Source organism: Pocillopora damicornis, chromosome 5 (assembly GCF_964200805.1).
Source record: "Pocillopora damicornis chromosome 5, jaPocDami1.2, whole genome shotgun sequence".
In the NCBI taxonomy this organism is placed as follows: Eukaryota; Metazoa; Cnidaria; class Anthozoa; order Scleractinia; family Pocilloporidae; genus Pocillopora; species Pocillopora damicornis.
Genome location: NC_142674.1, coordinates 18,837,056 through 18,849,400, shown reverse-complemented (window position 1 = coordinate 18,849,400; position 12,345 = coordinate 18,837,056). Strand labels below are relative to the sequence as shown.

The 12,345-nt window shown below is 37.6% G+C and overlaps 1 protein-coding gene and 1 pseudogene across 1 annotated transcript; both read left to right on the top strand.

The window, feature by feature from the left end:
- Positions 1-3,939: 3,939 nt before the first annotated feature.
- LOC149045798 (beta-4C adrenergic receptor-like) lies at positions 3,940-9,108 on the top strand (annotated as a pseudogene).
- A 1,637-nt stretch (positions 9,109-10,745) lies between these two features.
- On the top strand, positions 10,746-12,071 carry LOC149045797 (beta-4C adrenergic receptor-like). Its single transcript, XM_089206131.1, has one exon. It carries the CDS (start codon positions 10,746-10,748, stop codon positions 11,709-11,711), a length of 966 nt encoding a protein of 321 aa, XP_089062257.1. The 3' UTR covers positions 11,712-12,071.
- The last annotated feature ends 274 nt before the right edge of the window (positions 12,072-12,345 follow it).

The window sequence follows — 12,345 nt, the reverse complement described above, 5'->3', positions numbered from 1 at the left end:
CTAAAACATTACCTTTCCTCCCAAAAGTGGTGTACATCAACAAAAGGTATCCTCTTCTTGAGGTATGGGTTTTAATGTTGTAAGCCAATGATAAAGAAAGAGCTTACGTTACGTCAGACAAATCAACAGACGTAAGCAGTCAATATGTTCAACTGTCTTTTGAACTAGGCAGTTTTCGTCCGAGGCTTGTTTTTAATCATATATCTTGGAGATATTAATACTCATACTAAGACAAAATAAAATGTGTCCTTGAAAGCCTCCCTTGCCCCAGCCCACACCTCTGCCGTCCCTGAGGTATTCAGGTATCACCATGAACGACACTTGAACGCCGATTGTAAAATTACGCCAGATGGCTGATTGGTTCTCCAAGATATGTTCTGCGGTATTTCTATGAAAGCGCGTCGAATGCGTCTCACCTTTTAGCAGTAAATGACAATCCGTTATGGAACTCTTTCTGATACCTCAGTTCTCGCTATTTGAGAATCAGTTTTTGCAGTAATCGTTGCTGTTAGAAGTAGATGTATACTATTTGGGTGTCTACAGCAGAAAGCCACCGAATATATTTCATCTGTCATTTATCCTACAAAAGGAACGATCATTATTCATTTTTCAAAATCAATTTCAATTTCAAATCGTCACGTAATCGTCATGGATAAGCCCGAAATTTGAGCCGTCGATTACCTGTCAAAAGAAAAGCTTTGAAGCACTTTTATCACGAGACTAATTTTTTGACCACATTTTACATAACTGACCCATTAACTTGTCTAGAAATTGGAAATAAATGTTAAATCAATTCAAAAACCTATCTATTACTGCGTCTAGGCCAAAGGCGATCACAAGAAAAAACATACTTAAGCTTAAGCTCATAAAATTCCCGGTCAGATTGTATCATGTAAGATCACCTGAAAACATCTGCGGACTAATTAATAGCTTAAGAGACACCTCATAACCTTAATGTGTGATGCAGGGGTGATGTTGCAAAGAGAAATTAGAAGCTAGTCACTCCCAGGGGTCAAAAGGTTTAAATAGGTGACCGCTTGATAGAGGTGAAAATTGCACAAACTAAAGGGTTCCATTTTCAGCACTTTAACAACTGACCTCCTAATACAGGGTGACCGCTAATACGGTGCTGCTTCATACAGGTGCCATTATATTCCTATCTGACTCCTTGTAAAACGTCATGACAAGTTATTTATACTTGTTAATTAATTCTTTGTTCCTGCTGATCAGTATTTTGACAATTTTCGCTTTACTCAGTTCCTTCTAATATATACTTTCGGCCAAGAGATTGTAGACGATTTATAACCTCTTGTTTTGGCCGAATCGAGAAATTAAAGTCCTGCGAAATTAAGTCACTGCTAAAACAAGTACTGAATGATTTATTATAGTCGAAATTAAATGTCAAAGTATCTCTCAAAAGAAACTTTTAACAATTTTTTAACAAGGTTTGTTTTCTAAATAGACTCGTTAAACATGTTAATACTATTTTCATACTTTTACAACACAAAAACCCGAGAGTAACCCGTGTCTAAGCTATGAAGACATGGCTAATCAAGAAAAACTCATCCTTTAATAAAGATCTGAAATTTCCGCGTCTTAGCACAGACCTGAACCATCTACAGCAATATTTGGCCTAATTGCTAAAAACATCGAATCTAAGCCACAGGTGTTGTCGCTGTTAGAAATAGAACTCTTTTTGGGTTCGGATTGCATCTCAGTATACAGTCATTGCACAAGTCCTTGTTAGTGACATGCAAAATAAAATGTGAAGTATGAAATGTTAATCAACTCATTTGCAGTATTTTTTTTTCGCCTTCATGGGCCGTTTGAAGCGTCTTTTTGCTAAATTACTTCTGGACGCAGACGCCTCAAACGACCCATGAAGGCTAAAAATATCACAAGTGCGTCGATTAACATTTCATTGAACTTTATTGAGATTTTGAGACCGAGATGTGACTGAGATATACCGGCAATTTTCAGAGCCTTATTCATAACCCTCGCGTATTCTGTTCGTCTCATGTCAATAATAATTAACCATGAACACATAGTGTGGTCCACCCGTGGAACGACACTTGAAGACGGTTTGTAAATTACGCAAGATGGCTGATTTCTTCCCAAGACATGTTCCACAGCATATCCATGATAGCGTGTCGATTGTGTCTCATCTTTCAGAAGTAAATGGCAGGTTTCAAAGACGAATTAAGAAATGTGAGAGTCAATGAGTAAAACCAAAAATACTAAGGTCGTTTTCATTGCTTTCATTTTTTCCAGAGTGACAGCTATGTTTATTAGGATATTAATAAAACATAAAAAAAGCGCATTTCAGGTCTCATTTATGAAGAATATCGCGGAGTTCTCCAAGGTTTCCTCGAAAACATGATACGCGACGCGCTGACATACACTGAACACGCCGAGCGCAAAACGGAGACCAGATGGACGTTTTATACGCGCTGAAACGACAAGGACGCACGCTGTACGGCTTTGGAGGCCGAAGAATTAAGAGCTGACATAACGAATAAACTTTGGAGCAAGCGTGTGAAGGAAAGACTGAAATTCTTATGATAGCCTTCAGAAGGACTGCAAGCTCTTAATTATGTTTTACTTTTGCGTACATTATTAATTTTCATTATTTCCCCAAGTGATACCTACTTAATTTCGTGTATCTGTGTACTTGATGTTGCTTATTTTTTTGTAGCTGTAGCAAGGCTCAATGTTATAGAAAGAATACAAAGAGAATTAAATTGCTTCTTTCGTTTCTACATTTGTTTGTAGTCCATGTTCATTTTACTGCGCCTCATCTGTATCAATGGGGGGGAATAAGGCGAGCTTAGTATGGCGCATATGTAGCATGTAAACCCCAAAAAACCATGTTCAGAATATTTAAACGCAAATTAAGAATAAAGCAGGCTCCACATGCGTGTCAAAATAACAAATCCAGTCTTATCCACACGGGCATCGGAACAGTGGGTAACACCATAGTTAGCAAATCAGAACCCGAAACAGGAGCAGGCGGACCGTCAAAAGCACGGAATAGCCCAAGTGATGCTTTTTGAGACATTTACTCCGACGAAATGCAAACGGTCGAAACTTCAGTTTTAGAAACTTTCCTCAGTGTTTAATTTACATTATCAACTCAGATAAAATCAAATTGTCTCGTAATACCCCCACCGAAGTAGTACAGTTTCCTTCGTTCATTTGCAGTTTTAATTTCTGCCAAAAACTTAACGGTTTCGCTCAAATTCAGTAGCCTGTGGACTATTATAATTTCGTATTCAGATCTTACCGTTTATCTGTAAGGGAAATGTAGGTTCCAACCGCTTGACCATGAAAGGGGTGGGTATGAGACTATCTACGAGCATACCATCTCTGCCCGTGAGAAGGCTTGAGACGAATCGGGGAGAGGTTTTGCCAGGGGTCTGGCACTACCTGCAGACCTCTAGCTGACTACTCTACAGAGGACAATAGAGAATTGGCTGCCATTGAACTGCCAATAAGTTAGCTAAGGATTATAAGAATATTACAGAGGTGTATTGGGGAGGCAGATAAATTTTATCGTGACAACCAAAATCCTCCGACCCCCAACTCTCGTCCTGCGAAAAACAATGATCAGTCCGTCATTAAGCCACTCATTTTTTCAGTGTTTGTTTTAAAGTTATAGAACATGAATGTGAAATCCAACGAGCTGTACAAACGCACTGTTACACGTGTTAAGCGAATGTTGGTAATCAAGGAAAACTGATAATCAACTTATTTTCTTATAACTTCCTATCTCATCACCGGCCGCAACCATCTGCCGAGATCCAAGGACTGTTTACTTCAACGTTGAATGACGAAGGGTGCTATCGTTGTTATCCTCAGTAAGGCTTGTGAGAAGTTGACCTGCTAAAATATCGCAAACCATTCTGTATTTGTATGAAATAGCGGCTCCTAGCGAAAATCATGAGCAAATTGTTTTGTAACCAGTCTTCGCAGTTTTTTCCCATATTCACTGAACTTGAAGATCTTCGTTCGACTTGTATCACTAACTGTGTCTTTAATATTTTTCTTACTTACACGGCCTTCATGTTGAATATTGTGACAGTCTACGCCATACACAAAACTGCAACAATGCCAAAAACTCTGAAAACTCTTCTACTAAGTCTTGCCTGCTCGGATGTTGCTGTTGGTTTGGTTAATCAACCATTATACACTTTCCTCCCGATCAACTGGCTTCGACTAGACAATCCTGGCTGTAACACTACACAAGTGTGGACCATTTTAGGTTATTTATTATTCGCAACTGCTTCGTTTCTTGGTGTTGTGGCTGTAAGTGTAGACAGGCTCCTAGCTGTTCATCTTCATCTCAGATACCAGGAGCTTGTGACTCACAGACGTGTTGTTCTTGTTGTGATTGGCATATGGGTGTATAGCGCATTTGTATCTTTCCTGATATTGTGGGGGCCTCTTGGTACTCGGGATCTTGTAGGTACAATTTCTTTTGTTTTCAGTTTTGTTATCACACTCGTGGTATATATCAGGATATATCTAACTGTGCGACAGCACAAAAATCATATTCACTCCATGCAAATGCGAAACGAAGCTCAGTCTGAGGAGATAAAAAACTTTATTGTTCCCATTAAATCCATAGTTGGCATATTCTACGTATATCTCGTGTTTTTAATTTGTTATTTGCCCTACTTCATTTGTAAGGCTATTATTCAAATCCATGGCTCGAGTATCGTTTTAAAGAAACTTTATCTTTATATTTTATTTTGTGGCTTACTACGCATAGTAATTCTTTCCGACAAAGTGAAATAGGGACAAAAATATTATAGTATACATAAACTTAGTGATATGACCCGGCAGCCAAATAATCGCTTAGTTCCAATTTTAAGTAATAATCTTAAGTGTGACAGGGAAAGGCTAATTTGAGCAAGAAAGCTGGTTTTGTCATCGATGGATAGAGAAATTGTAATTATGGATGTAAATAGAAGTAGGATACGACACATGATTTTATTCACATCAAGGTTTCCGTCGCTTTTAGTTTCAAATCAGAATTTAGAATCAATAACAGTGGTTGCGGACTTAAGCTTCGGAAAAGGTTTCATTTTTCCCTTGTAAATTTTGCCCATAACTACCAACTATTTCGCCGAATCCCTTAAAACTAGCACTGACAACTAAGTGATATGCCAGTTTCAAACAAAATAGAAGGAAATGTTTTGCCATCCATCCTTCTGCCTCAAAAGCAGAATTCCCAAATTACTTTGTTATAGTGGAAATGAACTTCTTCCTTTTTAATAAACAGTCAACTCCATGACTCCCCTTTATGAGTAATTTGCAGAAATTTTCAAGCAAACAGGTAATAATAATGGCAGAGATGATCAATGGTAAGATTCTCGGGACTAAACAACAAATAAAAATAAGGTATCATCAGTAGCGAAGGAAATAAACTTCCAGCTCTTTCATAAGAAGTTAAAAAATTAAATGAGCCTGCGATAAAACGGTATAGCGTCACATTGAGAGCGTCTCGTAATGCCTTCAGGAAGAAAAACAAACAGGAGCTAGTATTTACGAGTGAAGAAGAACCGATGTTAATCATTAGCAAGTGAGTGGATTGAAAACGAAAATGGATTGATCAATATCCTTGAAAATTAAATAAAGAACAAAAAGCATCGAGTTTGTCGTAACACTTTTGAGGTAAAAACGTAGTCGAAGTGGAATGCTGCATATGAAAAAGGAAACAGAGGTGGCTTTAGAGTTATTGATTACCCTGGAGATGTTTGTTGGTGGTTCTTGATAACAACGGGAGTTTTGAGAACTTAAATTGAAGTTTGTTATTTCTTTTGTTTATATACAAAAAACAGATAGGTTTTGGAATCAATATGACAATTCTTTGCCATTTCTAGACAAGTTATTGGGTCAATAAAATGAGATTTATTTAAAACATTAGTCTCGAAATAAAAGTGTTCCAAAAATTGTTTGTACAGATAATCGACGGCTTAAATTCCTGGCGGATCGATGATAATTCCGTGTTAGAGGATCTTGGTCGAGTCACAACAATGTTTACACAGCCCCCCCCCCCCCCCGCCCCCTCCATAAGATTCTATAACATTCCTACAAGCCCTCCATCCCTTGTTGACAGTTAATTGGCTGTCAATTCACTGTAGTCCCCTATTAATATTCTGTTGGCGACGACTGCCCCCCCTCCCTTCCGCTTTCCTTAACCCTTTAACTCCCAAGATCTGATTGTTAATTCTCCCCTCTACCTGCTACACATTTTATTGTAAGTAAGTTACAAGAATTTGATGTTAGATCAAGGTAACAACTTCTACTTGATAAGTTTAAGTATTCTCATTACCTGTTCGCTGGATAATGTATGGATAGTTTAGAGAGAAATTAGTTTTAAATCATTCCTGGGAGTTAAAAGGTTAAAGCCAGGAGAAATCGACGCTGTTACAAATAATCTCCAAGATGTTTGAAGACATCTTCAAATCATTACGTAATCATCATGGATAAGCCCGAAATTTAAGCCGTCGATTATCTTAACAAAAGCTTTTAAGCACTTTCATTACGAGACTAATTTTTTGACTACATTTTACATAATTGACGCATTAACTTGTCTAGAAATTGGTCGACGTTTTTCTTTCGCCACCGCTGCTGAAAAACAGCTGAAACAACGAAAACACTGTAAAAAGCGCTGCTTTTTGGTTGTCGGTATGGAAAAAGTGCTGTTTAGAGAAGGTAACTGCCAAGGAAATCGAAAATTACGAACCGACCCAGCTTGACACTTTGCTCGAGCGAAATTAAAAACATACATAGTTAAACCTCGGAAACGACGATTCCATTTCATCGAAAGTGATTCGGACACAGAATGAACAATTCCTTGAACTGTTTAGCCGGAATTTGAACTTTTGTTTGCGCCTTGAAGATATGAAGATATCATTACATATTATTGTTTTGAACGTACGCGGTTGTTTTGACCGAACGCACGGTTTGAATAAATTATTTTTGCACTTAATGCGCGCGCTTTGCTTACGCTTAATTATGATAAGCTATTTCGAATTTTTTCATTTTTATTATTAACACGTAATCATGTGATTTTTCTCGTGCAATTTGGAATAAATAAGTACTTGTTAATTTTTTCAAAGACCACAAATTGCACCCGCCCTACTGGCTCGTACAATTTTGTTAGTCTCTAAAACAATTTATTCGTGCTTATTTATTCTAAATTGCACTCGAAATCATGTGATTACCTATACAAATTATGTACACTTAAATCTTCCTCCAAATTATCGTAAACCAAGAAAGAACCATTTCGATCAGCATGGTCACAGTAAAATTCAGTAATTAAAAATAAAGGTTGTATATCATATCATTGGAAGAAGTAAATAATAAACGCTTTAATTGGTCACAACAAGCTACTCGAAGGCTACTTTCCGTTTTGTTTTGTTTTTTCTTATTTTCCAAACAAGATTAGTTAATCGTCAGACTTGTGCAAACGAAACCAATAACGATGAAAATCTTTCTAATTGCAAATAGTTCACATTGTTTCAATGATGTTAGCCATAAAAGTCACCCTTCAAAGTGAAAAGTGGTAAATTGAGAGAAAAATACTGCGTGATATCTGCCTGCAATGTGTCCATTAATTAAAATTAGTGCAAACATATGCTTTATAACTTTATGCCTGTAAAATTATGTTCTTATTATGGTAAGAGCAATTTTCTTTGCGGACTTTATCTCATTCCTTCTTAGGGTAATACTTCTTTGGAAAAAAGTTGATTATATTGATAATAAAAACTCGCTTTTTCATGAGCAAAAGCAGCTTTTTTGAAGATGCTTCGGGGGAATTCCCCTCTTATCAACATATGGCTAAATGAAAAATGACTTATCGAAGTTTTGAGCCATGTACTGTCGTGAGCCTGAACAGGTTTGTTCTGTTTTAACCTCCTTAGAATAGATAACCAGGCTGAGGCAAAAAGCAAATGAAGTTCGTTTAATTTAGGAATTTGCTGAAGCACACAATAACCAAACCAGCTTTCCTGTTTAATTGGCCTTTTCCTGATAATTTGATGTATTGCGTATTTAACATTCGATTGAAAACACAATTATCACTGAGTTTATGTACATTGTTTTTTCCTCTCTAACTCCTTTGTTGCCAACAAACCGTGCACAGTCCTTGTTAGACGCACAGAGTGGATCAGTTTTCAACTTGGGCGATACTCGATGATCGATTGTAGTTTATCCGTAATGGCCGATTGCTGTTCCAGGACATCTTTCGCAGTATGTCCATGATAGCGTGTCGAACGTGTCTCATCTTCCAGCAGTAAATGACAGGGTTCAAAGATGAATTTAGATACATGAGAGTCGTGGAGTAAAAATAAAATTGACTTAAAGCGATACTCGAGCCATAGATTCGAATAACAGCCAAGCAAATTAAAAAAGGCAAATAACAAATCATGAACACGAGATATACGTAGAATATGCTTACTGTGGATTTAATGAGAACAATAAAGTTTTTTATTTCATCAGAATGCGCTACTTCTTGTACTTGCGTAGAATGAATCTGGTTCTTGTGCCGTCGGACACTAAAATATATCCTGATATACACCACGAATGTGATAATGAAACCCAAAGCTGCAATAATTGTACATAGAAGATCTCGAGTACTCGGAAGCCCCCACAGTATCATCAAAGAAATAAATGCACTGCACACCCATTTGCTGATCATCACAACAACAACACGCTTGTGAGTCACAAGCTCTTGATATCTGAGATGAAGATGAACAGCTAAGAACCTGTCTACACTTACAGCCACAACACCAAGGAACACTTTGAGTTAAAAACTTAATGAAAGCAGAATGTTGCGTATGAAAACAAAAACAGACTAAATGTTACGAGACCAAAAGTTCCATTACGTATGTTTTATTAATATTTTAACAAACATAGCCAGCTGTCACTCTGGCATAAAATTTAAAATGAGCTCAATATTTTTTTCTTCACTCGTTGAATCGCATATTTGTTAATTAATCTCTGAACCCTGTAATTTACTGCTGGAAGATGAGACACATTGGACACGTCATCGTAGACATACTGCGGAACATGTCTCGGAGAAGAAAACAGCCAGCGTAATTTAAAACGGTCCTCAAGTGTCCTCTGCATCAATAACTAAAATCTTCTGTGCGGCTAACAAGCGCCTTGTGCGGTTTGCTGTCGTTAGAGTAAACAGGGATTCAATAATATGTCCCAATGGCCAAAATTATTGTGCAGTGCAACTTTTTAATGACGTAATGTATTTAGGAATTGCAGTAGCAAGGACGAAGAGATTAAATTGAATAGTAAAGCTGGTTTCACTTTAGTGAGATGTTGTTATTATGAAGGTACTTGAAGAGGAAGTAAATAGCAGGTACACGAGAGTCAGTTTTGTTTTTCTTTAGTGAGATGTTGTTATTATGAAGGTACTTGAAGGGGAAGGAAGTAGCAGGTACACGAGAGTCAGTATTTTTTTCTTTAGTGAGATGTTGTTATTATGAAGGTACTTGAAGAGGAAGTAAATAGCAAGTACACGAGAGTCAGTTTTTTTTTCTTTAGTGAGATGTTGTTATTATGAAGGTACTTGAAGAGGAAGGAAGTAACCAATAATAAAATGAAAGAACAAAATCAACATGGATCTCAGCATAGACATGTAAAGATAACAACAAGCTGCTTGGACGCAGGAAAGGGTGACCGCCACTGCTGAACCCTTTACACCCTCACATCAATATGCATATTCTCCATACTGTTCTCTATACATTTCCAATGACACTGATAAGGAGAATTTGCGTAACAAGAAAGAGCTGCTTTTATTTTGGTGATCATTTCCATTTCTCTCATAACCTTAATGTGTGATGCAGGGGTGATGTTGTAAAGAGAAATTAGAAGCTAGTCACTCCTAGGGATCAAAGGATTAATAAAGGTGACCGCTTGATGGAGGTGAAAATTACACTAACTAAGGGTTACCATTTTCGACACTTTAACAACTGACCTCCCAATACAGGGTGACCGCTAATGTGGTGCCGCTTCGTACAGGTGCCATTGTATTCCTATCTGACTCCTTGTAAAACGTCATGACAAGTTATTTATACTTGTCAATTAAATTTTTGTTCCTGCTGATCAGTATTTTGACAAATTTCGCATAACTTAGTTCCTTCTAATATATGATTTTGGCCAAGAGATTGTAAACAGTTTATGATCTCTTGTTTTGGCCAAATCGAGAAATTAAAGTCCCGCGAAATTAGTTAATTAAAAAAGCGCATTTCAAGTCTCATTTGCGAAGAAGCTCGTGGTTGTATGTATGCCTCCTTGAGGCTATCAAAAAAAAATTCAATATTTCCTTTACACCCTTGCTAACTCTTCATTCTTCTGCTAAGTTCTTCATTCTTCAGCCTCCAAAACCGTAGAGCGTGCGTCTTTGTCGTTTCAGCGGGTATACAACGTCCATGGCGGTCACAGTCTTGCGCTTAGCGTGCTCAGTGTACGTCACCGCGTCGCGTATTACGTTTTCGAGGAAAACTTTAAGAGCTCCATGAGTTTCTTCCCAAATGAGACCTGAAATGCGCTTTCTTATGTTTTATTAATATCCCAGCTAACATAGCTGTCACACTGAAATAAGCGAAGGCAATTAAGGGTACTATCGTTGTTATCCTCAGTAAGGCTTGTAAGAAGTTTGCCCGCTAAAATATCGCAAACCATTCAATATTTGTCTGAAATAGCGGCTCCTAGCGAAAATCATGGGCAAATTGTTTTGTAACCAGTCTTCGCAGTTTTTTCCCATATTCACCGAACTTGAAGATCTTCGTTCGACTTGTATCACCAACTGCGTCTTTAACATTTTTCTTACTTACACCGCTTTCATGTTGAATATTGTGACAATCTATGCCATACACAAAACTGCAACAATGCCAAAAACTCTGAAAACTCTGCTGCTAAGTCTTGCCTGCTCGGATGTTGCTGTTGGTTTGTTTATTCAACCGTTTTACACTTTCTTTTTGATCAACTGGCTTCGATTAGACAATCCTGGCTGTAACACTCAACAGGTGCGGACGATTTTAGGTTATTTATTCTCAACCGCTTCGTTCCATGGTGTTGTGGCTGTAAGTGTAGACAGGTTCTTAGCTGTTCATCTCAGATACCAAGAGCTTGTGACTCACAGGCGTGTTGTTATTGTTGTGATTGGCATATGGGTGTACAGTGCATTTTCCTCTTTGATGATATTTTGGGGGCTTCTTGGTACTCGGGATCTTATAAGTACAATTAATATAGCTTTCAGTTTTATTATCACACTCGTGGCGTACATCAGGATATATCTAACTGTACGACAGCACAAGAATCAGATTCGGTCCATGCAAATACGAAACGAAGCTCATTCTGAAGAGATCAACTTCAGTGTCCTCATTAAATCCACAGTTGGCATATTCTACGTATATCTCGTATTTTTAATGTGTTATTTGCCCTATTTCATTTGCATAGCTGTCATTCAAATCTATAGCTCGAGTAACTCCTTAAAGAAACTTTTCCTTTACTCGCTGACTCTCGTGTACCTGAATTCATCTTTGAACCCTTTTATTTACTGCTGGAGGATGAGACACGTTCGACACGCTATCACAGATATACTGCTAAAGATGTCTTGGATCAGCAATCGGCCATTTCGGATCAACTACTATCGGTCATCGAGTGTCGTGCATATTGACAACTGATGCCTTCTATGTGGCTTACAAACACTACATACAGTAGTTGTTTGCTACAAAGTGAAATAGGGACAAACAAGATTGTACCGCATAAACTTTGTGATATGATCCAGCAGTCAAACGATCGCTTAGTTCTAATTTTAATTACTCAATAAATCGAATAATCTGTAGTGTGATAGGGAAAGGCTAATTTGAGCAAGAAAGCTGGTTTTGTCATCGATAGATAGTGAAATTGTAGTTATGGTTGTAAATAAAAGTAGGATACGACTCAAGATTTTATTCACATCAAGGCTTCTGTCGCTCTTAATTTCAAATCAGAATTTAAAACCAATAACGGTGGTTGCGGACTTAAGCTTCGGAAAAGGTTTTATTTTTCCCTTATAAATTTTGCCCATAACTGCTAACTGTTTCGCCGAATCTCTTAAAACTAGTACTGGCAACTAAGTGACATGCCAGCTTCAAATAAAACAGAAGGAAATGTTTTGCCATCCATCCTTCTGCCTCAAAAGCAGTATTCCCAAATTAATCTGTTATAGTGGAAACGAACTTCTTCTTTAGTTAATAAACAGACAGCCCCTTGACTCCCCTTAGTGTGTAACTTGAAGAATTTCTCAAGCAAACAGGTAATAAGAATGACAGAGAT

Bases quoted from the DNA above. Each gene is read 5' to 3' on its own strand.
- LOC149045797 (XM_089206131.1), top strand. From the start codon at position 10,746: ATGGGCAAATTGTTTTGTAACCAGTCTTCGCAGTTTTTTCCCATATTC.